This window comes from Ambystoma mexicanum, chromosome 6q, assembly GCF_040938575.1.
Source record: "Ambystoma mexicanum isolate Mex_15411 chromosome 6q, UKY_AmexF1_1, whole genome shotgun sequence".
Taxonomy (NCBI): Eukaryota; Metazoa; Chordata; class Amphibia; order Caudata; family Ambystomatidae; genus Ambystoma; species Ambystoma mexicanum.
This window is the reverse complement of record NC_090937.1, coordinates 1,124,850,884-1,124,877,574: the sequence shown is the minus strand read 5'-3', so window position 1 is coordinate 1,124,877,574 and position 26,691 is coordinate 1,124,850,884. Positions and strand designations below refer to the sequence as shown.

Genomic DNA, 26,691 nt, shown 5'->3' with positions numbered 1-26,691 from the left:
TTTGCTATTTGGAACACAATTAACTTGGTAGTTGTATTGCCTATAATTTTAGCACAGAAGCAGCAGGAATTCAACATTAACAGCTAAAGAAGCAATGTGCACAGACATAACATGCATGATATAAAATGTTCAAAATCGAAGTGACACACTTGCTAGTTGTCTTAAATGAGATACACCCTCAAACCGATGAGAGCATGTGTAAGCTGAACTGTGTTGGCCGTCTGAGCAACATCTCTGTGTGCCGACCCAGGAGATTCCCGAAGTGGAAGTGATTATAGTGAAAATATAAACAAGATCTCCAGCCTGCTATTTCTTGATCAGATTTAGATTTAGACTGAGTCCTACATGTGAGTTAAGATAGTTCAGAGCCGGGAGGCTCTTATCATCTGATGGCCCTCCCATGCCTGTGGTGGTTCTGGCAGACCCCCTGCACAAGACCAAACCAGGCTCCCGTCCTACTTCTCCTCAAGGACTACTGGGAATGGCATCTGGGGGAAGCTGCTCTTTTGCCGACATGGAAAATGCCTACATAAATACATATAAACAATCCTGTGTCCGCCCTATCATAGATGGGAGTTATTCTGTGTTGGGAAAGCAAAACGCAAGATTACAGCTGTAGGATCTTGTCACAATTTGTCAATATTATACTTTCCTGTATTCAACTCTGAACTGTATCGCTGCACTTACGAGTTTATGAATCTTTCTTGTAGTGTAGGCTAAACCTGATGTATTTTGGCAAGAATTTCACTTTCCTTCAAATAGTCACTGTAAAACGTATCCCCAAAGTGGTAAAACACATTGATTTGCGTACGAGTTAAGACATATTTACATGTCTGTTAGCTGAGGTTCTGCTGATGATTACTTGAAACCTTATTAAAAATAAATAAATATGCATGCAAGTAAACCTTTAATGGGAATAGAGCCCTTTCCCGCAGTGTTACCATGAGTAGCAGAAATTAGGTTGTTTACATGAGCATTGTGACCCTGACTCCTTCATAGTATTTCTTTGCTTGGCGTATCGGCTTCATTAAAGCCCAATGTGTGTATTCATTGCTAATGTCTATTGTTGTCGTTATTTATTTTGTTTGCACTATGCACAATTATATTCGTGTACTGTAAGTATTTGGCGAACCTGCACCTAATGTTACTCTAGACATCGCTAACATTTTACATTTCAGAAAATCCCTTGGAAGCTAACAATCAGATTTAATTTAAAATATTCCGTGTTTTATTTTCTAGACTTTATTTTCTCAACCAGAACAATTAATTGAAACGTGTTCGGGACAGTTCGTTTTTAGTGTAATTATCACTCCATGCTCAAGTCTGTGCTGTTTGCTGGCCACTTTCTCTGCTGGACATCCCAGTACTCTGCTGGTGACCGACAATAAGGACAATTTGCTTTATCTTGGTACGAATACTGAATATAGTACTTGTGGCATCTGTACCAACTAATAGCTGTACCTTATTTTAACATATTCCATACTTAATAGTGTTTTTCCTTTAAACAGGAGGCCCCGCCCCCTTTCCCCAGAAATCAACAAAAAGTACAGGGTGCACGCATCAGCGCTCACGCATCAAGTCCGTGCTCAAGTCTGTGCTGTTTGCTGGCTCGCCGGCTTACTGGCCCAGCTCAGCACGCCACCATATTTTGTTTTTATTATTTACATTTCGCACGACTGAGTAAATTTATGCCAACAACACCTATGGGCGTTTAATTCTGCTCTGGTCGAACCCGTTCCAGTCCAGTTACAGAACAGGGGAGAGGAAAAAAAAAAGAAGTTGCACTAATTGCACTTTAAGCTGTTCGCGCTTTCTTATTTATTTTGTTGCACTTCCGTGTACAACCATCTTAGTCAATGGCAATCGGCTTACGCAGCGGTCGTTGCATCGATGCAACCCCGCTTACCATCGATTGAATGATTTGTGCAGGCAGGTCCTCTTATGTTGATCCTGTCATACCTGGAGCATTTCCACACAACGCTCCTGCATCTTTTGCGATGGCGTCTGCTCTTCTCACAGCCCAACTCCACCATTCTATATGTAGAATTCCCGCAACAACCCTCGATCCTGGCTCGCTGAAGAGAAATTTTCTCTTGTGCACAGAAAGTCGGAATCAAGGAGAGCAAAACAAACATTGCTTGAAATCTCTTTCTGCGAGTCCAGTTCCTAATGAGTCACCGAAATATGGGCTAGAAACCATGGCCGACTTAGATGGACAAGTCCGCTGTTCAATAGGCATGCTTACCCCTCTAGTTTCAAAAGTCCCTGAGAATGCACATCATCTAACGACTCCCTCCCATAAAAAGGCCTTTTAAAATAATTTTGATTCCTCTTCCACTGACGCTGATATTAATAAAGAAACAATTCCAGAACAAATGTTATACTCACCACTCACTCACTTAAGCCAACCGATAATGAATTATTCCTTACAAGAGTCCCCTTCAATACCCCATTCATCAGTCACTAATGAAGGGAGGAGCCCTCAAACATTTCCTGTAATTATTAAAATACTCGATTTGTTAGATAAGGGAAGTTACTTATCACACTTAGAACTTCGCGAAATAAAAGGTTCTATGTGCCAAATCGGTTCTAAAATCGTCCGCATAGAGGGTTTCATATTGGCCTGGGAGACCATCATGACCCTGAAACAGGAGCCCCTTAGGCCAATGATTCCCATCTCTATGGTGGGCACTGCCAGAAAAAGCATACAGCTCTCGCCAGATAATTTCACATCCATTGATACAATACCCAGAGCCCCTGTATCTATCGACCCCAAGGCTAGCACGCAGAATCTATGCACATGTAATTCCGGAACTGAATTAAATTAACTGAAATCCACTCTAGAAGAGTTTAAGTGCACGATTTGACTATACTTTAAAAATCTCATTCAGCAACCTCAATCTCCAGATAGTCCGTCAGTCCTTTTAAAGGTAATAGAACAGTTAAACGAGGATCAGAATCCGGGCCTAGAAGCTCAGGAGAATACAGGCTTTATGTCACGTTGTTAAAAAACAAATGCACTTAGGGGCCATTAAACGGACCGACAAAAGACGCAAAAAAGCACTATCTGGCTCAAAAGCAAAGCAAAACAAAATGATGTTAGTGTGGCACCAGGTGTTAATACTCAAGCGACTACTTGGCTAATCCAAGTGGCACCTCGGGCGAATATTTCATAGATGTGGCTCAACTTTCAAGAGTCAAGCAGCACTATTGCCACCTACTGCTATGAACTCTGGTATCTTGCCTCCACCTGGCTCTAACCAAATGTCTCGACCGCCACCACTAGTGCCTGTTCACATAAAAATTGCCACCAATCCTAAAGTTCAGCCTCCATTGTTGGTTGATACGCTTGTCAGCAAAGGACCCAAAGAGGCAATTGAGCTTATCAAATCTACCCCTGAGGTACTTGAACTTTCAACGAAAACATAAAAAAAAATGTAAATGCTTACTTCCCAGTTAGTGGGAGGAGCCGAACTGCTGTTGCCTTGACACCTTCAGAGGTGGCAAAGTACGGATTCTATCTGATGACAAATGACTAAATCTGAGCAATACAAAAACCCAGTTAAGATGCAATATTTCTGGCCCCTCTAGTAATAAAATAGAACATGTAGTACAATTGCATGGACCTGGGGCATATAAAGACTGTCCTACTGTCACCATTGCCACTTCCACTGAAATATTGTGAACCCTAAGAAAAGCCTTACAGGTGGGAACACTCTTGCAGTTAACCCACTACTTTCTTCACCATCTTCAGGTGATCGCATCCCCTATGAAATAGATATGAGACCTTATATGGTACCCAATACCTCCGCTCCTATTGAAGGTTTGGAAACCACTCCTGCATCTAATGCCCAACCAGCTTCAAAAGGCGTTCATGTTATTGTCCTCGAAGGAAACCCTGAAGTCCTTGGAACATCACGCATTCATCACTCATTTTTTCTTGCAGTACTATCTCGTATTCCGCAATTAAGGAATCTTGCCACTGAAGACCTTAAAATAGTTTCACTGGCATCATCGCATGTTATGCTACCTCCCTACAGAATCAATTCTGAAATGTATTTGTGCAGAGCCGAGATTAAAGAACAATGGCTCTCTTTATCTACCTTTGCAAACAAAAATACTGCACAGGAATTTATATCGTACCTTAGCCCAATTGTTGTTGATAAAAGCAGGAGGCCCACAACAAACCAAAAATTACCTCAGCGATAGGAATCAATCTATTGTTGATTTGATTAAATCAGCAAGCACAAATAAAGACATGATAGGGTTGGAACCCATGCTAAGATCAATCTTCAAAACTGAAGTAAATCCGTCCCTAGCCTTCGTCAACTGGAGAATTAAAGATTAAAGATCACTTCATGGAATTTTTGGGGGTTCCATATACTTGCAGAAGTGGTTTAGCACTCTTACCATATCCTACTACCCTAACATCTTATTGTTTCAGGAAATGATGAAAATGGATCCTCTTATTCTCCCAGGCTATACAACATATTGCTCTCTTGGCACAAGACACAACTGTGGTCGGCCCTCAGGTGGTCTTGTAATCGCTGTAAATAACAACTTCAGATCCAAATCGCAACTGGTCTGGGATTCAACTAATCTCTTGGGTGTATGGCTGACCCTGAATAATAAGAAATATAAATCTATCCTGCTTCTAAGCTTATATTGGAACCCTGTCATTACTCCAATTGAATTCATGCTCAATGACTTGGATAATTGCTTAGAAACACTTTTTCTTCAAATAGGCATCTGTGAAATTGTAATTGGTGGAGATTTCAATTCCGATTGCAAGTCCGTTGTCCACTCTCGGACAATCAGTACCTAACTTTACCAAAGACGCGAGGGTTAGTATGGAACTCATATTTTCATGATTGGGATATTGAGATTGTTGAAAACAATGTTACAGGCTCTCAATATACTTTCAGGTGAGGTAACAACTCTTATATATGTCTATCGCATAATATCACCTTGATAGAAAGCTGGCGTAATCAGTCCCATAATATATGGAGATCATGCTCAGCTAACAATTTGCCTAAAAATGGACTGCTCTATGCTAGACATTGATCATTCACTAGCTTTGCCGGAGGTCCATCGGGAATTTCCATCTCTACGATGGAATCTTGGGCTTTGCAAACAATTCGTCGAGTATGTATATGCTCAAATCACGAATGGCAAATTGAATCAGTATATGTCAATTCCTCTTATAGAAGCTACATACACCAAAGTAATTAACAAAGTATTACTATACTTTAGTTCTAAATATGATAGAAAAGCTTTAACTCACCATCACTACTTTGACCCAATATGCAAGGTTTTACAAAGAGAAAAAAATAGGGAACTGAGGAGACTTAGAAATGATGATTTATATACTGCTAATTACCACTTATCAAGTAAGCGGATACTGTTAAAATATAAAAACAAGCTGAGACATATGGGCATATTGAACCACAACAATGTGAACTGTGCTTTGATCAAGGCCATCTGCAAACATGATACTAGGGCCATTTGGCAAACCATAAAAAGTGGCAAGCATCAAAGACATACTCCATTCCCCAATCTTATTTCTGAGATGACTTGGTGCGAATATATCTCAAGGAAACTTTCACTCCCTGAAGAATTCATGAATGTAACATCTCCGCCTGTGTTCTGTAGTGAGGTTGGACATTATCAATGGTGACTTGATGACATAAAATGGGCGATTAACAAATTATCATTTTCCAAATTTGCTGGGCCTGATGGGCTGCCGCCTTGTATCTATAAGACTCACTCCAATTTAAGGGCAATTATTCTTAAATCTAAATTTGACAAGATAATCTCTACTGGGTTTATCCCCCAGTCTTGGGTAACCTCAAACATTATTCCCATTTTCAAAAAAGGAGATCCTTGTTTGCCTCAAAACTATCGACCCATCTCACTTATAGACACAGAAGCTAAAATCTTTGCAATCTTACTTCTATATGAGCTTGAACTGTATATTGAACAACAAGGCTTATATTCAAAATACCAAACGAGTTTCAGAAAAGACATGAGCACCACTCTCAGTCCAACCATCTTGGCTCATAGTCTAAATGGAGTGAAATCCAAGAATGCATGCCCAGTATATATCGCACTGATAGACATGTCTGCTGCTTTTGACTGTGTCGTCCGGAATTTTCTTTGGTCCAAAATGGCAAAGTTAGAAATTCCATCCCAACTAATCTACTGGTTCATAAAACTGCACACTGATGCATTTTATAAGATTAGGATTACAGGTCATGGAAGAACTACTTATACAATAAGAACATTTCTTGGACTGAAGCAGGGCTGCAATCTTGCAGCCACATTCTTCAATTTGATATATTTCAGATTTGGATGATGTATGGAGTGAAGAATCTATTTTCGATCAAATTTGGTATATTACGTTTTCAATGGCTTGCCTTTGCGGACGACATCATTATCTTTGACCCAACACCAGCGGAGATGCAAACTAAATTGCACCTCTTTGAGGAATTTGCGAGAGCACATAATCTTTGCCCAAAACCCACCAAAACCGCAATTGAGATTTGGCCAAAAGAATAAGATAAAGGGATATTGTTGGCATATACTGAACACAACGATTCCTCTGATCACAGAAACAATCTACTTGGGCTGCCATGTTTCTGAGAAGAATTCGACTAAATACTGGGTTGAACAACTTAATCTCAAAGTTAGACCTTTGCTCTCACAACTAAAAATAATCTTTGCCAAATATTGCAAACACTCTTTGGTGCCCTTAATAGATTTCTTCACTCTAAAGGTCGAAAGTGTGATTTTGAACTTCTTGGACATTTGTCTGTTAGATCTGAACATGTTCTTGGATAGTCTCCAAGGCAAGCTCTTGAAATCTGCAATGCATCTTCCACTTGCACTTCCCAACTGTATAATCAGACAAGAATTGGGCTTAATTTCACTCTCCTCTAGAAGGAAATGGAGGCAACTGACAAATTATGCGAAAATGCGCTGTCTGCCGACCAATTCCCTCTACATCGATTTTAAAAACAAATTTGTCATTGGAAAATGTGTCTTCAATTAATCTTTACCAACGTGACATGTACAGAAATTTGGTCGATGTGAATATTACTTGCGATGATCTATGTCTAAGACCAGGGTAGGCAAAGAAGAAAGTGTACAAGTACGACTGGTGTAAAACTCTTGAAGAAACAGGCAAATATAAAACATACATTGAATAAGCTAGCTTTACCAAAAGTTTCACTCGTCGCTATAAATATATCAAATCCTTTCCATGTAATTGAACAAGAAAGTACATTATGTGGTTTAAATTCAATCAGTACCACACAAGGGAAAGGTGTGGTTATTGGAACAAGGCTAATGGCGAGATGATTAATCTAAAAAGCCGTTTCTTTCCTTGTGACAAATCTGTTGAAACATTGAAGCATTTTATTTTATTTTGTCCTCATTTTAAATTGAAGAGAACCAATTTGTTAATGAAATTCGTTAACGCTGAATCTGAAGATTGTTTAGAAGCACTCTGGTCTAGAATGATGTATGGGAGCCATCAGCCTTTGATTTATGCCCTCGTTTGGCTTCTGAAACACATTGAAAATGAACTACCGAACTGTGCTTTGTAAATATGTTCGATCAAACCTTTTGGTTCTCTTTTGATGTTTAATTATGTTTTATGATGTTTAAATATCCTTGATGTTCAAGGCTAATACTGTAATTTTTAATGTTTATCTAAGAATTGATTTACTTTTGTAAATAAGTACATTTTGTAAAGGTTCATTTATGAATCATGGACAAAAAGAATTATCATCACTTGCACATTTTCTGTGAGATATGCGAAACATGACTGTATTTTATTTATTTCAGATGGTTATCAAATAGAAAAGCATCAGATGCAAATAAAAGAATTAACCCAAAAACATTTAGATGATTATGCCAAAGGAGGTCTGCGCACATTGTGCATAGCCAAGAAGGTAAACTTGACAGGTTTATTTGTATCTTTTTTATTTTTCCTCACTTTTCTTGTTGTATTGTGTTTTAATGAATGCTTTTATAGCGCCACACAGGACCAGAAGGGATCTCTCAAAGTCAAATGACGGTTACAGGTTAGAATGGTAAACCATGCAACAACCATCAATCCAAAAGGGAAATGCTATCAAATGTGTTTGAGGCGGTTCCCTCCCCACATCTGAAAGTAGCCAACATCCCTATTGTTCACAGAAGTTCCAGTTCAATGGCATGTTATCTTAGGCTTTTTTTGCCCTGGTAACTATTTTACAGTCAGTCTGTAGGGTATGTTCGTGCTTCCGGACTGGTACCTATACTTTCTTTGCCTCTTAATGATCCAAACCTGTCCTAGCAATGCATGTATCACAAGTACTTTATTCAACCCCACCCACCTGCACGGACTCCCACTGCCAGCCTGTATCATCTTCAATTCCTGCTTCATCATCTACAAGGATGTCCCCTTGAAGTCCCTAACCTAGCTCACTCAGCTCTGCATCTCCTGGGGCAACCGATCCACCAGAAGTAAGGGCATGTGCAGACTTTAACTTCACTGGTGCTGGAAGGAAAGCACCCGAAGACAGACCTTCTCTGTCTGTCTCAAGATCATGGAATCTCCTCCCAGTTAACATCTGACTTGCCCCCTCGCTTTTACAGTTCATGGAGGAGCTCTACACCATAGTCTTCAAGGAATGGCTCCTCCCTAACACGTAGATCCACAACCCCTCTACACCCCACTCTACCTGAGGTGGGGTGAACGGCTCTCCACTGTTTCCTCCCCTAATTTATTTTGTAGATCCTTTGCTGCCGTCCCCCTCCCCTGCCGTTTTCTTCCTGCCTCCGGTTTCTCTGTTTCCATCAGTGTTGTTCCTCCTATGGTTGTAAAGCATACGGTTTGTGCTCAATACATACCTTAATTGTAACCACTTGTTAAGCATATGGCTCTAGCCTTGGCAAGAGAAAGGAAAATTAATACCTTTTAAGCCAGTAGTCCGAATAGGTGATTTGTCATTTTATTTCTCATAAAAATACAAAGACTGTTTACAGCACCGAGTTTGAAAGGGACGCCATTCTACTCTTTGGGTGCCAGTACGCAAAAGGATCAGCCACCTTCATGAGCAAATTGGAATTGAGGAATATGATGAGCAAAGAAAACGAGGAGTGGTGTGCTTAATGAAACTGCATAAGAGGGAGCGGAAGACTAAAAACAGTGATGTGTAATGCAAAGCACTTGGAAGAGAATCCTAAAACAAATGGGTAACCAATGCAGTCTAACACGAATTGGTGAAATGTGGTCACAATGTTAATACCAGTGATAAGTCTCAAAGCACCTTTCTCAATAGGATGCAGACATTACAAATAAGACCAAGAAAGTCCAAGATGGAGGGCATTGCCATAAACAATCTGAAAGTGGACAAATGCTGTGATAAAAGTGTGAGCTGTCAATGTCTGGTAAGGAAACATTTAATGAGGGAGCTGAAAATATGATGAAGTGAGCATGCTGCCGGGGTCAAAAAGAAAGATCATGAAACCAGGGTTATGTACATCCATACAGGGGGCAAGGACACACAGGAAGGGACGAAGGCCTGAACGCAGAGAGTTGGAGACCTTCCAACACCAAAAACCCCTGTTTTTACAGAGTTAAGCTTTAGAGAATAGCCAGCCATCCATTTGGAAACTGCAGCCGTGCAATTCTAAAGCTGAGTGGAGGATTTGGACTATGACCTGGGTGTCTGTTTAGGGTAGAAAAGTAGAATCCAAAGTATTAAATTATGGGGGGCTGAATATGCAGATTAAACAAAAAAGAAAAAGATTTTTTTAACACTACACGCGAGAGGAAGATGGAGACAAATGGCACATGAGTAACCGCTTGGTGGTTAGTAAGAAATGAAAAATTAAGTCTTATGCTATAACCGAGATCCCAGCCACCGAGACATGATTAAGAAAGGATGGTGAGCCCTGTTGAATGAAGCAGACAGACTAGGAACATATTGGGTATATATTAGTTCAAAAAAAGCCGAAGTATTGTCCAACACTGTCATAAGACCCTGTTCGATGCCCCTGCTAGGTTGGAATCCTTCCTGGCAGGATGTAAGATTGAGTATGATTTATAGAAAGTCAAGCCCCGCCTCCATAAATGTTGCAGGGGTAGTAAGAAGGGAGACAGGCTGGCAGTTAAAATGTAAGAGACATTCAAGAGTTTTTCAGAGGTTAGTGACAATAGCTCTATTCAAGGTATCATGAAGTATACTGACAGTCAGTGGACTCATAAAATGAGTAGCAATAGCTGAAGAAATAAATCTAAGGATTTTAAAAGGGTAGGTGTCAAGAAGAGAGCCATATTTAGTGCGGGAAATGTGAGGAGTTTAACCACAGAAAAGGGAGGAAAAGGGAGAGAATGGGAGCCTACGGGGAATAACATCCCTAGACTCGAGAAGAAAAGTAAGGAAAAACTGACAATCTCCAGAATTTCGTTATTGCAAAAAGATGCAATGTTTTCACATGGTTCAAGGGAGGGAGGAATAACAGTTGTGAGAGAGGGGGCATCTAATAGTTAATTGTATCACATAAGATTCCTTATGCCTTTCTGGCATTCAGAAGTCACACAGAACAGTTCTTTCACCTGATAGCTTTATAGATGTTTCATTTATATGTATATACAGATCTGTACATCAGACATTAAGAGGAGTGCTAGTGCCTTTCAGCAGCCTTAGCAAAGGGTTAAAGTTCTGCAGGTGCTTGCAAAAAAACGCAGGACTTTTTCTGCAATTTCAAGTCTAGTGACGAGGGGTTTGCAAGTAGATTGCAGAGGCAGGCCAGTTTGTCACGACCCTCACCCAAAACCCCCTCTGGCAAACCCATTGGCCAGGTGGAGTCAGGACTCGAGCCTCTAGAGTCTGGCATCCTCTGCAAAAGCCCTCATGGGGCCAGTCTTGGCGCCTATGCCGCCAGGCTCATACCCCATGAATAACAATGTGTTTGGGAACTACTTTATTATTGTCAGCCAACGTGGAGGCATCCACATAGCTTGGTTCGTAAGAACCAAGCTATGCGGTCTAGTGTTTTGGGTGTGGTTGCCTAGGGACTACTTTTCCTGGACTATTTTATTGGGGCTATTTAAACCACACCCGAGCAAGACAACACGCTTCACGTTACTTTGCAGCTTGCAACTTGACGCTCACTGTGTCCAGCTATTCCCTCGAACCTCGGAGAAGCAGAACCTGCAAGGAGACAAAAGGAACATCATTAGCAGCAGCATCTCACCTGCAGTCTTCATCTTTAAACACTCGCAGCTATTGAGAACAGCTTCCTTGAATCAGCACGCCTCCCGGACAGAACGACCTGAAAGAGGAAGATAGAGGCAACATTAAAGAAAGCAGTTGAGACATTTACAAATTACGAACTGCTCAAAAGGCTTACCCGGCTGGTCGCCTCTCGGCTGGCACCACTCCGGACATTCCACTCGCGCTGAAGAACACCGCGACCTGCAAGGAAGGAAAACACAGGTTAGCAAAGGCAAGACTTTGCAGCGCTGCGCATAGCGCTTACTTACCGCATCATAGCGCTCTTAATGCGCCAACATTTACTAGCGGGGCTAAACCCAAGCCAGTTTGCCGCGCTGAAGCTCCGCATACCTAAGGGAGAAAAAAGAGACATTTTAAACAAAGAAAGGCATGCAGGATAGTAACAAAACTAAAGAACAGCAATAAGACCTACCTGAACAATATCAAACGGGCCGGCGTCAGTGAAGTAACTGGACCGCACTCACCCATGAAAGACAACGCGCCCTTGCAAAGAAGGCAGGATGGAGAGCACACCTAATTATACCACAAGGTGAGGAGAGGGCGCCAGAGGGACTGAAATCATACGGGGGTGGAGGGAGGATACTTACCCCAGTCGGTCAGTCTTGAACACAGTCCTCCTGTATTTTCAGGCAGAACCTTCCCCGCAGACCACATCAGGGCAAAAATGTTTATGAAGGTGACCGGCATGTAGACTGTATATATTGCCTATACCCTAACCATACCTCAGAAGAATGTGAAATCTGTTAGGGTTTCTCAAAGAAAACCCTCAAAGACAGGAAGCGTTGACTGATTTGTTGCCTAAAGGAAGGGGTATACCCGGTCTCGGAGGCAGGCTTGTCAAGGAGTGTCAAAGGTACCACTCCCTCTGAAAGTGTTCGCCATCAAGCCACAGATCTAAGTTGGAAGAACAACTTATGAAAAAACAAAAAACAAGTGAGATGAAATTGTCAACGAGCCACGACAAGACTGCCACACAACCCCGGTCTCTGTATAAAAAGAAACCTGTTGGCCACGAAAGCTTGCAGTCTGTCAGTAAGCAGTCATAGAAAAACCTGTCGAAATACCTGTAGACGAAAGCGACAATGACCACAACTATACGGATAAGGGCTCATGGCCGTCAATGAAGTCGACCACCGATTCACCGAGAACATCCTCAGTGACGAAAGACGAGCATAAAACCAAATAGTCCACAAAACCCCCACCTTCAATGATGAAGAAGAAACACCACTCGTCGTTAGTTTCACACTTCCTGAGGGAGGCATAGATCCTCTTCCGAGCAGGAGTCGTTAACGACACATCCTCCGACGATGAAATTGTTACATCACTCGTCCACAGTCCAATCGTCGACGAAAAAACTAAAATCTCCAGGGAATGAAACACACACACACACACCTGTCAACAAGCTCTACTGCGACTCGAGCCACGGAACTTCCCGGACAACCTAACCGACAGCTGCAGGAGAAAAATATACTATCCTGTACTAAAGAATACTAAGAACTCCAACGGAGGAGCCAGCAGAGCCCAGGCAACTCCCTCTAAGTGGGTTGCCCATAAAATATACCATAATCATGCCTTAGGAAATCCTACAATACAAGATAACATCGAAATTTGAGCCTCCGAAGAATGCACAGTGATCAACCCCATGCACTGGAGAGATCTTCTATTCGGCCCCTATCAAGAGGGGAAAGAACACCAGTAAGGCTGCAAAGTGTACCCTTTGGTTTTCCCTCTACACCACGGGGGACAGGAGGGATGACGCCAACGTACACTCTTTAAAATCCATAGTCTCTACTATTGTTGCAATTGTTGCAAGTACTTTTAACTCTACAAAGTCTGTTGGGACAACTCAATGCTAGGCTTCCTCAGCCTCAGGGGATCCCTCAATACAGGGGAGCCCAGGCAACGCCAAGTCAGCAAGCACAATCAATACACGGAAGAGATCAGGGGCACCCGTCCTGAGACCATGCCAAACGATCACCTTCTGCAAAGAGATCGCAATCTCCCCCATGCCGCCTCCTCCACAACGAGGTAGTCCGCTAATAGGCTAGCAAAAGGAAGGAGAGCTAATGTATACAGACCAGGACACGGATCCAAGGGACACAAGCTCCTCCACCACTTCCAACTCTCCTCACCAAGGCGATAATTTGGATACAGATGATCTAGATCAGCAAATACAAGGTAGTCCAGCACAACCTACTCCACCGGACGACATTGGTGCTTTTCACTCCATTTTATCAAAGGCGTGCTCAGTATTTGTGCTAACCCCAGCAGAGGAAAAGAATGACTGTTTGCTTGTGGATCGTATGGGTAAGCGCCAAAAAGCTGTTTTTGCAATACCCATTCTAGATCATGTCTGGCAAGAGGGATTGCAAACCCCGAAACACCCTTTCACTGAACCTGCATTAAAAGGAAGACTAGACAAGAAATTCAAGGCACCAGACACAACCTCAAAATTTCTAACCTCTCGACCCTCTACAGAGTCTATAGTTTCAGCTGTGGCAAATAGCAGAGCGTGTCCACAACACAAATGCGCTACACCCCCGTAGAACGAAGGCAGAAACATTTATAATTTCAGCAAGCAAGTACTAACCATCAGGGTAACAACAAATAAAGCAGTCAACACGCATGTCGATCGTGGCTTGCTATGACCACAAAATGTGGCACCGGTTGGCTCCCATTTTAGAGCATCTGCCCGCACAGCAGCAAAAGGAGGCCATGACAATTGCATGTGAGGGCGAGGAGGCCTCACACCATAGTATTAATATTGGAGTGGACCTTGCAGAGATGGGATTCAAGCAGATCGGTAATGGTGTCATCCTGAGAAGGCAAGGGTGGCTACGCTGCTCTGACATAGTTGTTGAAATGCCATTTCAGGGAGAAAACGTTTTTGGGGACAAAATCGACGACTCTTAAGGCAATGAAGGCGGACTCTGATACTGCTCGATCATTGACTGCCTTGCAAGGTAGAAGGTCTTTTCGTCCCTTTCGGGGAGCCTCAGGTCAAACAAGATTGTCTTCCACAAGAGACTCCCAGGGCTACGCAAGATCTGGCTATTACTCCCAGGGATCCAGAAGGAACTACCAATCTTCCCAATGCAGAAGGGACTACCGCCAACCACAACGCAAACGTGGCTCGGCCATTTCGCAGAGAATTAGGCTGAACAAAGCCCAGCAATGTCGGTCCCAAAGGCACACCTGTGGGAAGAAATGTGGCTCTTCATTTCGACAGATGGCACTCAATTACATAAGACAGACGGGTGCTAGATGCCATCCAACACAGCCATCTGTTGGAATTCAAGCGCAAACAGAAACCTCTACCTGCCGTAACAGTGTCACATCCACACCGCTGAATTCTTCAGCAAGAGGTCATCAAATGTTGTAAAAAAGTTCAATGGAAAGAGTCCCTCCTCTATCGAGGGGAAAAAGGAGTATACTCCAGATACTTTGTAGTAAAAAAGCCGGACAGGAAGTGGTGTCCGATCTTGGACTTATGAAAATTAAACAAAATATCAAGAAACAAAAGTTCAAGATGGTCACACTACAAGACATCATAAAGGCTGTACAGCCTCATGAATATCTAGCTGTGTTAGACTTAAAAGACGGCTAATTCCACATCCCAATACATCCAAAACACTGACGGTATCTCAGATTCAAAGTCGGGGAAAGCCATTACCAGTTCGAGTCCTTCCATTTGGCCTCTAATCCGCCCTCAGGACTTTCACCAAATGCCTAGCTCCATCGGCAATTTTTCTCAGAAAACGGGGCCACCACGTCTACCCATACCTAGACGACTGGTTGGTCAGAGGCCCAAAACATCAAGAAACTGCGACTTCATTGATGCAGACAAACACTACTCCAACAACTGGGATTTACAATCAACTATGCCAAAACGGGGGAGGGGGGCGTGGCTACAAGGCCATGCAATAGGACATGCTTCAGAGGGTGCTCCTGCTGATCCTACATGATGTGCTCAAGAAACTATAGAAGGAACTCTATTTGCAAGGTAACCTTGGAGAAGCAGCTGCATGAAAGTGCACTGCATGCAAGCAGCGTCAAATGGGACTGATCGGCATTAAGATGCCATTGTTATGAGCAGAGGAAGATGTTTGCCGAAAGCAAAACCAAAATGGCCACCCCCCGGGAACATAGAGATGCGTCGAGGAGATAAGGAGCCGTAACAGTGCAGCCGCCGGTGCAGAGACCGACTACCTCGCGCTGCTGTGATTAGCCACAGGAGAACCAAGTGATGACCCACCAGTGACACACAATGAGTGTCGTGTGCTGTGGATGGCTGGAAAGGACCGAGGGGTTTCCATTGCACAGGAGGAGTGCCTGCGGAGAATCGCGTTGGAAAGTCTGCGCGGTCCATCACAGAGACCGAATAAATACATCTGAGAGGATTTGGAATGTTGCGAGCTTGCTAACTAGGCAGCGTTCAAAGATTAGTACGAACGCGAGGCTGCCATCCATGCGGCAACCAAGATACAGTAGCTCTGGCAAGTGGGAACAAAGTAACACAGAACGAGCATGGTATGCTCGTAAGAGACTGGTGTTAGTATCAGTGAGTACTCTTACGTCCCGTCCCCTTTCCTCCATACTGCATGGGCGTCACTTCCAAGGGACGGAAGATGGAACCTTTTTCAACAGAAAAAACCTTCCCCTTTTAAATTTAGAGGCACAGGGGGTGCCACCCTAGGAGCATGCGCTGCCCTGCCTCGGCCCTCCGGCGCCTCACCTCAGTCCCCTTTTCTGCGTCGACGGGAACGGGCCGAATTCACCAGCGCTCCTGGGTTTGGCTTCGGCTATGTATTTCCACACATGGATACTTCTTCTCTTCTGTCTTTTTTTGTCGTTTTATCATTCAGGTACAAGGTCCTCAGGCCTCGCGCTCCTCCCCGGCGCATGTTGACATATACAGGGTTCAGCAGGTGTCCATCCTGCGACGGGCTCTTTCCAACTAAAGACCCCCATGCCCTCTGCCTACGCTGCCTTGGGCCAGACCACGGCTGGCAAGCTTGTACCGCGTGCAACGTGCTCTCCTCGAGGTCTCTGAATAACCTGCTAGCCAGATGGAAGGAGCTCTTCCAGAGATCGCCTCCAAAGGACCTAAAGGACTTCATTGATCCAAGCCCAAGGTAGGGCCGCTCTTTTCCAGCGCGCCCCACAAGGGAGACTCCTTCCCAAGGAATCGCCTGCATGGGAGGGACCGCTCAGGTCCTCATACCAGCACAAGTACGGAGGCTATATCGGCTACCGGCCGACAGGCCGAGGGGTCAGTAGATCCTCCTGGCGACAGTGCTCAGGGACCGGAAGGTTCTTTTACTGGGCCTTCACCCGAGGGGCCACGCCCTTGTACCGGCAACATGTCCGAGGGGGGTGCCTATACGCAGTTCTACCAGCCTGAGGAACAGGGTAGGCCCCATGATCCACACTCAAGGGTCCTGGACGGGGCAGGGCCCAGTGAGCCGAGCAACACTACGCATGCACGTGGAAGGCAGCTTGACAAAATGGCTCCCGTGCCAGACATTCCTGACCTCCACCCGATACTGCACAAAGGCAGCGAGCAGGTGGAGGACTGTGTGTCAAGGTGGGACTTCTATCAACCAGGTATGTGGTCTACAGCCTACCCTTCATTTGCGCAAGGCAGGTACCTGCTGCATCCGTATAGGCAGGGCACACAATAACTCCAGCAGCTGCCCGCTACCCCGTCAATATCGCCTACCACTCCAGCCTGTGAGGACAGGTTTTTTAAAGGTTCCTTGGGCTCATGAAATCTCCACGGATGGAGGTCATCCTCAGGGACGCCATCAGGGACATGCTCCCACCAATGGTGTCGGCGCTGCAGGGCCCCAGTTCAGGCACCCCTGGCCCCTGTGCAGCTTCAGCCGTCCGCTCTGGCGCCCCAATTGATTGTGCAGGCGGTTCCGTACCAGCCTCCGGCTCCGGTATCCACACCCCACACCCCAGCCTTCAGCTCCCAGCACCCCTACACCGTGCTGGACCAACCGGACACTCGGGTGTACATGGATGAGGACCCCGACACACCGTCATCAGCCAAGGCCTTACACAAACGTCTTGCAGGGCTGAGGATGAGCAACCAGCAGAGGGGGTCCTCGCCGAAATCCTCACGCTGCATCCCACAGCAAGAACGGGGATCCCGATGTAGGAGAATGTGGTCGCCTTGGCCAAAAAGGGCTAGCTCAAGCCCCACTCTGTCCAGCTGGTCAATCGACACCGGGACGTCAAGTACAGGCAGATGGAGGGGGATACACTCTTGCTATCGGCCCACCCTCAGCCGCACTCTTCGATGATCACTGCGGCATCACTATGCTCAAAACCGCAGTCGTCCTCGGCCTCTTCCTCCGCGGCACTGCTTGGCAAGGAGGAGAAGATCTTGGAGGCGTATGGGAAGAAGCTGTATTCCAACGCGTCCCTGCATCTTTGTCAAGCCAATGCCGATGCCATGCTGTCAGCCGTTAACCATAGGCTTTGGCGGGAAATTGCAGATTTCCTCCCAGACCTTCTGGCACAGAGTCAATCGCGATTCAAGGCGGGACTGGCAGAGGCCAAAATGGTGGCACAAGACATCATGGAGTCCACTGTGGCCCACATTGACACCTCTGGCTGGGCCATCTGCATTGCCACGGAAATGAGAAGAACAGCCTGGCTCTGTGATACTAAATTCAACCCGGATGTCCAGGAACGCATCTTAGACCTTCCGTTCGAAGGGGGTGACCTCTTCCACTCCACAACGGATGAGGAGCTAGACAAAAATCAAAACAGCTCACAAACGGCCAAATCTTTATCCATCCTTACAAAGACCATGCCCAAAACGTTCACCCAGTCACAGCAGCACTCGAACAAGGGGCGTGTATACAGAGGGTTCCGCGACTTCCAAGAGCGGAGGTCCAGGCAGCCTGACCGTTCGCCGACCCAACATCGGCGCAAGCAACAAAAATGGATGGGGAGGGGGGAGTAAGGGCTTTTTCCAGCCCCCCTCCTCCGCAACAGCGTCAGAGGGAAAGAAGGCATGACACGCCCCTTCTGGGCCACGTGTCTCCAATGGTGGTGCAGGCTTGCTCTCCATGCTCATTTTTGGCACCAGAATTCCGCGGACCCCTGGATTCTCTCTGTAGTATCCATGGTTCTGCCTCCCTATCCCAGCCTTGCCTCGCGTCCCTCTTCCCCTCCTCTCCGACAGATTGGAACAGCAACTCTTTTGGCAGAGATCCGATCCCTCGTCGAGAGCCAGGCAGTGGAGGATGTCCCAGCCTCCCCGCGAGGCTTGGGCTTTTACTCCAGGATTGTCACCATACAGAAAAAGAACCAGGCGGGCCTGAGAGTTGTGCTGGACCTTTCCACCCTCAACCTCTCCCTACCTCTACAAAAATTCAAGATGGTTGCGCCAGCTTTTATAGCGGAGATATTGTGCAAGGGAGACCGGATGTGCTCCCTGGATCTAAAGGACGCGTATTTACACGTCCCCATCTGGCAGCCTCATTGTTCTTTTCTACCATTTCAGAATCATTGCCTACCATTTCCAATACAAGGTGCTTCCTTTCAGCCTCAACTCAGCCCCCAGGGTCTTTATCAGGCTGATGAACACAGTGGCGTCCCTCCTCAGGTTGCAGGGCCACCACATCTACCCGTACCTTGACGACTGGCTCGTTAGGGCGACTTCTCCGGAAGCGGTGCACCACACTTACCACGCTCTTATGAAGACACTGCACAAGCTGGGTTTGTCACTCAACCTCAAGAAGTCGCAGCTGCAGCCTACGCAGAGTCTGACCTTCTTGGGCCTCATTTGGGACAGGTGACCCGAGAAAGTTTTTCCCCCTCGAAGGACAAGATCATGGCCATCAAGAGGACCGTGGCGCACTTCCTCAGCAGAGAAGTGACCTCAGCCTGGTGGTACCAACACCTACTGGGTCTCATGGCAGCAGTCCTTTTGGCCGTCCCCCACACAAGACTCAGGATGAGGAGGATACAGCTGCACTTTGCAGCATCTTGTAACCAGGAGCGAGGCTCCCAATCGGAGATGATCAACATTCCTATGTCGCTTCACCCGGACCTCACATGGTGGTCCAGGGACTGCAACCTGTGGACGGGCAAGCCCTTCCGGCAGCCTCCCCCACAGGTCACCATCAAAACAGACTCCTCTCGAAGGTTGGGGGGCCACCCTGTACAACCACTGCGTCCATGGCACCTGGACCCGGCAGGATTTTCACATCAATTGGCTGGAACTTAAGGCCATCTGGTTGGCGCTCAGAGCCTTCCTGCCGGTAATCGAGGGCAAGGTCGTCCTCATTGAGACAGACAACTTGACCAGCATGTTCTATGTTAACAAGCAGGGAGGTACCAGATCCCCTCCACTGTGCTGACTGGCAGTCAGCATGTGGCAATGGGCCCTGGAGAGCAACATCTACCTCACAGCTGTCCACCTACCGGGGGAATCCAACCTGGAGGCAGACAGGCTCAGCAGACAGGGACTGGACTGGCAGTTGAACGACCTAGTACTGCGGGAGATGTTCAGCAAATGGGGTCACCCCCAGGTGGACCTCTTTGTCTTCTGGGACAACAGGAAATGGCTACTTTTTGCCTCCTGGCAGGGGCAGGGCCTGGGCTCCCTGCACGATGCGTTTCATATTCGGTGGGACGAAATGACAGCATACACCTGCCTGCCCCCACACCACTGATTCACAGGGGTATATGCAAGATCAAGGAGTCACGCCACCTCAGCATCCTTCTAATAGCCTCATGGTGGCCAGCCAGGCCATGGTTCTCGGAGCTGCTTAGCATCTCGGAGAGGCTGCCCATTTGCCTTCCACTGGGCCCAGCACATCATCTGGCGCAGCAGGGGGGCAAGGTCATCCACCCCGTTACACAGAAACTAGCCCTCACAGCATGGTTCCTGAGCAGGTCATGCTAGGTCACCTCAGCCTTTCCCAGGCTAATTTAGAGATCATACAGGGTGCCAGGAGCAAAGCTACCAGGGATCAGTATAAGAGCAAGTGGACCAGGTTCTACCACTGGGCAGACTCTAAGGATATCAACCCCCTTGCATGACATGCTCTCCTTCTCGGCTCACCTCGCCCAATTAGGCCTGCAGGTGGACACTTGCCGCACTTACTTGGCAGCCATTGGGGCCAACAGAAATTCAGAGGAGGAGGTCTTTTCCTCGTCCAACCCGATTGTTAAACATTTGACGGTACTTGCCAGGCTCTACCCGCCCATCAAGAGGCCACTCCCCATGTGGGACCTTAACATAGTTCTAGGTGCCCCGGCGCACAAACCATTTGAACCAATGGTGTCTGCCGAAATCAGGCTAGTCACCATTAATACAGCCTTGCTAGTTGGTCTCACCTCGGCTCAGAGTCAGCGACATCCAGGCGCTAGTCGCCAAAGAGCCCTATACTAGGTTTCACAAGGATAAAGTAGGCCTAAGGACACACCCTGCATTCCTGCATAAGGTGCCTTCCGCGTTCCATCTGAACGAAGAAATAATGCTGCCTGTGTTTTTTGCTGAGCCCGAGGATCAGGCACAGAGAATTCTGCACTGCCTACATGTCAGGCGTGCCCTAAAATTCTACCTAGACAGGACTAAGGGCTTCAGCAAGTTGGATGCACTGTTTGTCACCTTCGGCGATCAAGCCCGGGTTATCAGTCCTCCAAGGCCTCCATAGCCCGTTGGATGGTCTCGGCTATCAAGGAAGCTTACGAGGGACAGCCTAAGCCACTGCCGGCCAACATGCACGGCCACGCGGTGTTAGGGAGAATTCTCTGTTAAGGCTAATTACCCAAACCTAGGGAGTCCCCCAGCAGCTTTGCTGGATTTTTGGGGTTTATTTTTTTCTCCTGCTAAGAGTGAGACTCTTTCTCCCATTCTTGGGCATGATTTGAGAATTTCCTTTGACTGTAAATGTGTTTTATGGGCTATGGGGTCTTTTACTCCATAGGACTTCATGTGTTTTTGGTATGTGTGTTACACAGCACCCTCAGTGCAGTAACACAGGGGTGTCATAGTGACCCCCAAACATAGACTCCATACCCTGGGACTGACTACCGTCTCCCAGGGCATGTAAAGTCACCATTGGCTTTACTAGTCTCAAATTGTGAACAGCACCAGTACAAACCATCATATTGTGGAAGTACTGGTAGGGGTAATTCGATTGCCCCTGAGTCTGTTTTCCAAGGGGGCACTGTCCAGTCCCCCCTTGTCGAGTTTCTGGCTGGTGGCAGTGGATACCACGGGAAATATTCCACCAGAATATTTCTTATGGGATTTTCCCATTGATTTTAAACGCACCACATTTTGGTGCAATGTTAAAGATATGGCCGGGTTATTTATTTACTATTAATTCCCTGGTTGGGTCTTTTTGCCAGGACTCGGTTTTAAAATGGCGTTTGTGTTTGCCTCTGAAACTCTAACCCAAGTCGAGCCCTTTGTTCCACTTTTTTGGCGGGCTTCTGCACAGAAGCCCTCCAAATGGGGCCACTCTGTCTGGGGTCTACAGGATGTGTGGGAGGGGGATTAGGCACCCTGGACTGAGTTGCCTTGGCAACTCAAGTCGCACTCTTGTGTGATTGGCCCAGTGGTGAGCCGCCCAGCTCACCAATTAGCATGTTTGAGTGACAGCTAGGCTGTTGAATGGGGGTTTTTCCTGCATAAAAACAGGGCTTTGGGAGACTGGAACTTCAGAAGTTGCCACAGGACCTAAAGAATCCAAAGAGGGGAGAAGCTGAGCCATCTACAACGACAACACCACCGGTGGAGCCCTGCTGTACAAACTCGCCACTTCCCTGACGACAGAGGAGATCTTCTTCAAGGAGAGTCTTCTTCCCTTTGAGCTGGTGGGACCAACCAATTTGCCTTTTTCGCCTTCCTGGACGTCTCGTGGTCGAATCGCCCGTGCCAAGCACCCCGGCGGCCTGATAGCCACGCTTCACCACTGACGGCGTATAAAAGGGTCATACCTTTTAATCGGGAACTCCGCGGCTGGTTTCTTCCCTGGCAGTGCAACAACCTCCAGCTTTCTTCCTCGTCGAGATCATCTCTTCCTTTGGTCGAAGCCACGACTTGCACCCGCTGCCAGGAACAACTGCCACCGCTGGAGCTTTCTCACCATTTCAGGTACTGTGTCCCGCCTGGTCTCCCTTGCAACAGATTTTCCAAGGTGTCCCGTAAATCCTTGACCTTCCAACTGGGTTGACCTCAGACTTGCTAACTTTGCCTTTCTGAACTGATCCAACCCCTTTTGACATTGTCTGCAAAGACTTTGAGTGCATTTCCATTGTGTGATCTTGGGCACATTCCGCCTTGCTCTCTCCAAGAGTGGGCCTGGCCTATGAACATTTGGCTCTACAGTAGGCCCTGCCATTCTTGACTTGCTGTGGCTTCTTAAAAGTGTTGGTACTGTGTTATTTCCATACTCTGCCTTTTCTCTCCCTTTTTAACAAATTATTGGAGTGCCATCTAAGGTTACGCGCTCACCCCTGTTTTGCTAATAAGCGGTGTCTTAACCTAGACTTGTCGAATAATTAACTAGGGAAGTGTATATACTTATAGTGACTGTGTTTGAACTTGCTTGATATCTTAGTGCCAGTGTATTTTCATAAGTGTGTTTTTAAATAAATAATTATATACTTTTATACCAAAGCTCTGGTCAGTGTTTGCTGTATTTTTTGCCCTATTGTGTATACTCTATATACTGCCTAACTCTTCTTGAGAGAAGTCTGACTGCTCAGCCACAGCTACCAGGTAAATCTTTGTGGTGCAGACTTCTACCAATTGGGTTTACTGCTCACTCCTGTAGTCTTAAACTTTTTGCAGTGGTCCCTAAGGGAACTGCACAGGTTTCTGCCTAACACCCAGTCGGAGCTAAGGCAACATCCATCGCATTCCAGCGCAATGTACCCTGGCAAGTCATAAGCAGGGCGGCCACATGGGCCACTCCTTCGGCTTTCTGCAAGCACTACTGTTTGAATGCCGGCTCTAGATCAGATGCGGCTTTCGGACAGGCAGTTCTTAGAAACCTGTTTGCTTAAAGAGGGTCTCCTCTCCACCCTGGGGCTACACTCAGTTGTAATCGCCCATGCAGTATGGAGGAAAGGGGACAGGACGTTAAGAGTAATTATTAGTTACTCACTGTAATGACTAATGTACTCTTAGTCCCCTTTCCTCCATACATCCCACCATCCTCCCCCCTAATAAAATTGGTGTCATTAGGCAATGTTAATCTTTGTCGACGAGTCTATGAGGACTGAGGTGTGGCGCCGGAGGCCGGAGTCAGGGCAGCGTATGCTCCCAGGGCCGCACCCCCATGTGCCTCTAAATTTAAAGGGGAAGAAGGTTTTTTCTGGTGAAAAAGGTTCCGTCTCCCGTCCCTTGGAAGGGTCGCCCATGCAGTATGGAGGAAAGGGGACCAAGGACTAAGAGTACCTTAGTCAATACGTTGAGTAACTTATTTATACATGCTGGATGCTGTTTCTCTCACATAGTTGCACCAACAGAGTTCCCCGCACAACACATACTGCTTACAGTGCCGGCGCGTACAATGAGGCATTGGAAGGCTGCAAGATGTGCTTTGAATTGATGGCCGGTATTGCTGTTGACACGGGGAGTAAACCAGCAGACAACAAGCGTATTGCAGATTAATGACATTTGTGGAAGGGATGAGTACTGCTCCTGGTTGGGCAGATGACCTTTTACTGAACAGAGGTGGGACATCGGAATAAAGTGCGCTGCCCAACGAAACGTGCCACGAGATCCGGAATTAACTGTCTAAATGCTGCTGTAGTATCAGCACACGGCAACTGCAACGCAGAGGTGTATGGCAGCAGGAGCAGTGGAGGAGCAGGACACACACCTCGACACAGAACCCAGTACGTGGGGGACAGGCCGGTGAGATCCAGCCTCCATGGCACAGTGTGTCACATAGCTGGCGCAGGTGGAGAGGAAGGCAAGGAACAAAATAACCCCCACCTGAGAGGTGAAGCACAAGTGCATTCACTATAGAGGTGGCAAGACCATCCTCCCCGTACGCATGCCAGCTCTGGTGGGTTAGGTAATAAGGCGCTTGGGCACGACTGTTAGGTAGAATTCTCAGTTATGGCTAATTTCCCTCACCTAGTGAGTCCCCCAGCAGCTTTGCTGGACTTCGGGAGTTTCTTTTTTTCACTTGGTAAGAGTGTGAGCTTTTCCCCCACTCTTACCCATGTTTTGCCATGTGTCTTTTACCTGTTTTTCTGATTGTGGGCTCTGGAGTACATCACTTCAGTAGCCCCCTTCTTTTGTGTGTTGCACAGCACCTTCAGTGCAGTGACACAGGGTTGTCTTTTAGACTTACCACCGACTCCATTACTGGGACTGACTACTGTCCCCCAGAAAAGGGTAAAGTTGCCATTAACTTTACTTAGTCAATTTACCACAGATCCAGTACACCCCATCTTACATAGAGTACTGGAAAGGGTTCATCTGTATCCCTTTTTATCTGTACCTCCTAGAGCATTGTTTCGCTCTTTTAACATTTAGACTTGGCTGGTGGCAGTGGTATCTACCCTAACTTTTCTACCACGATTATACTATATAAACGTGGTATTGTTTTAGGCTATTATATTAGCCTCGACCTTAAACCCGCTTGACCAAGTACTTTTTCTTTTGGCTCCGGTCGGGTTTATTCGCCATTTCTTTTTGTTAAAGTCCCTCTTGTGTTTTACTTTGCACGGCAAACCAGGTTTGCCTTCTTTGTTCACTGTCTTTTGGCGGGCTTCTGCTCAGAAGCCCTCCTCCAGGCACCTGGGTGTCTAGGTGGGCTGAATGTGAGGGAGGGGTGTAGTCACCCCCTGCACAGGGTATCCTAGGAAACCCAAGTCGCACTTTGCCATGATTGGCTGAGTGGTTGTTCGGGCCGGACAACCCCCCTGCTGCGTGATTGACAGCCAGGCTGTGTGAATGGGGGATTTTCGCATAAAAGGCAGGTCTCTTGGGCTAGAAGTCAGTCGCCACTGGAACTACAAGGAACCGAAGAGAAGCGGAGAAGACGGCTGCTGCAACTACCCCGTCCCGGTGAAGCCCTGCTGCAGTTCTGAGCGATCTACCCTTCGACGACCAGAGAAGATCCAGTCCGGAGTCTTCTTCCCTTGAGCTTGGTGGGGATAACCAGCTCATCTTCCACAGCCAGAGGATCCTCTTCTTGGTTGAAATCGCTGCACACTGCTGTAGTGGTCCGGATAGCCATCTGAAGAGAAGAGCCTCTCCTGTTTTTAAGGAGCGCACCTTTTATTCATCGTCACTGCAGCCGGCTTCATCCCTGTGTGGTGCAGACCCCTCCAGATGTCCTCCTTCACATCAAAGCTCCAGGAACCGTGGGTCTGCGGGAAACCAACAGGAACAATTTCCAGGGCACCAGCTTCTCAATTGAATAAGGTACTGTGTTCTGCTTGAGGAATTAGGGTGAATCCCTTTTCTTCATCTCCAAGGCTTGCCCTTGTCTTCCCTCTTTCTTATAACTTTTGCTTCCTCTGTTGACAATATCTAAGTACTCCTGGCAATGTTGAATCTCGAACTATCCAACTGTGTGATCCTCGACAACAGGAACCCGGTTCCACTTGACACTGGCTCCGGCCTTTTGACTCTTGAATTTCTGTCCATGAGTGTTCTCTGATTCTGTCTGCCTTGACAAAAGTATTGCCTATGATTTTTTGCCCCCAACTCTCTGGTTAACCCAGGTGCTAAGTGTGTTTTTGCCCCAGTAACAATTCTTGCCGCAGATATGCGTTTCTTTAGTAAGACCGAACTGTCATTACTGTCAAAAAGTGATCGCAAGTGTGTTCCCGGTAATGTCTCTTGTTTCGCAAAACACTGGTCCGTTAAAACACAGGATACTTTAAGTGTACCAAAGTGAATTGGTTGGTTTTAGTATATTTTACGTGTGGTTTTGAATTAATAGAAGTGTTGTGTTTATAACAAATGGTTTAAAAATAAATGTACTTATATTTTTCTACCTGAAACCTTGAGTCAGTGTTTGCTTGAGTCACAGTAATTGTGGTGCCTTTGTGTAATCTCTGCTACTGCTCATATACTCTTGAGATACGCCTGGCTGCTCCGTTACTGCTACCACTTTAACATAGTGGTACAGGTTTGTACCAAAGGTAAAACTTGCATTGCCACCTGTTGTCTTAATTGTGTGTAGTGGTCCCTAAGGGCACTGCACAAGATTCTGCCTAACGACGACGAGATCAATACTGCTGCAAACGTCCGCTGAGGGGGCTGAGGTCTGAAGTAATGGGAAGAGGGAGCCAGTGAGAATACCCAGTGGCAGGGGTGAGGCAGTAACGGGGTGTGTGTTTGGAGAGCCACTGAAGGTCGTAGGTCCCCCAACAAACAGCCCGCTGGGCTGTA

At 46.4% G+C, this 26,691-nt stretch overlaps 1 protein-coding gene across 2 annotated transcripts in view; it reads left to right on the top strand.

The window, feature by feature from the left end:
* ATP10D (ATPase phospholipid transporting 10D (putative)) overlaps window positions 1-26,691 on the top strand; it is a 2,065,840-nt gene that overhangs the window by 1,138,122 nt on the left and 901,027 nt on the right. For both annotated transcript variants that reach the window (XM_069631716.1, XM_069631715.1), the window contains one exon: window positions 7,849-7,955. In XM_069631716.1, the coding sequence (XP_069487817.1) occupies window positions 7,849-7,955 (107 nt within the window). The remainder of the gene's footprint in view (window positions 1-7,848; window positions 7,956-26,691) is intronic.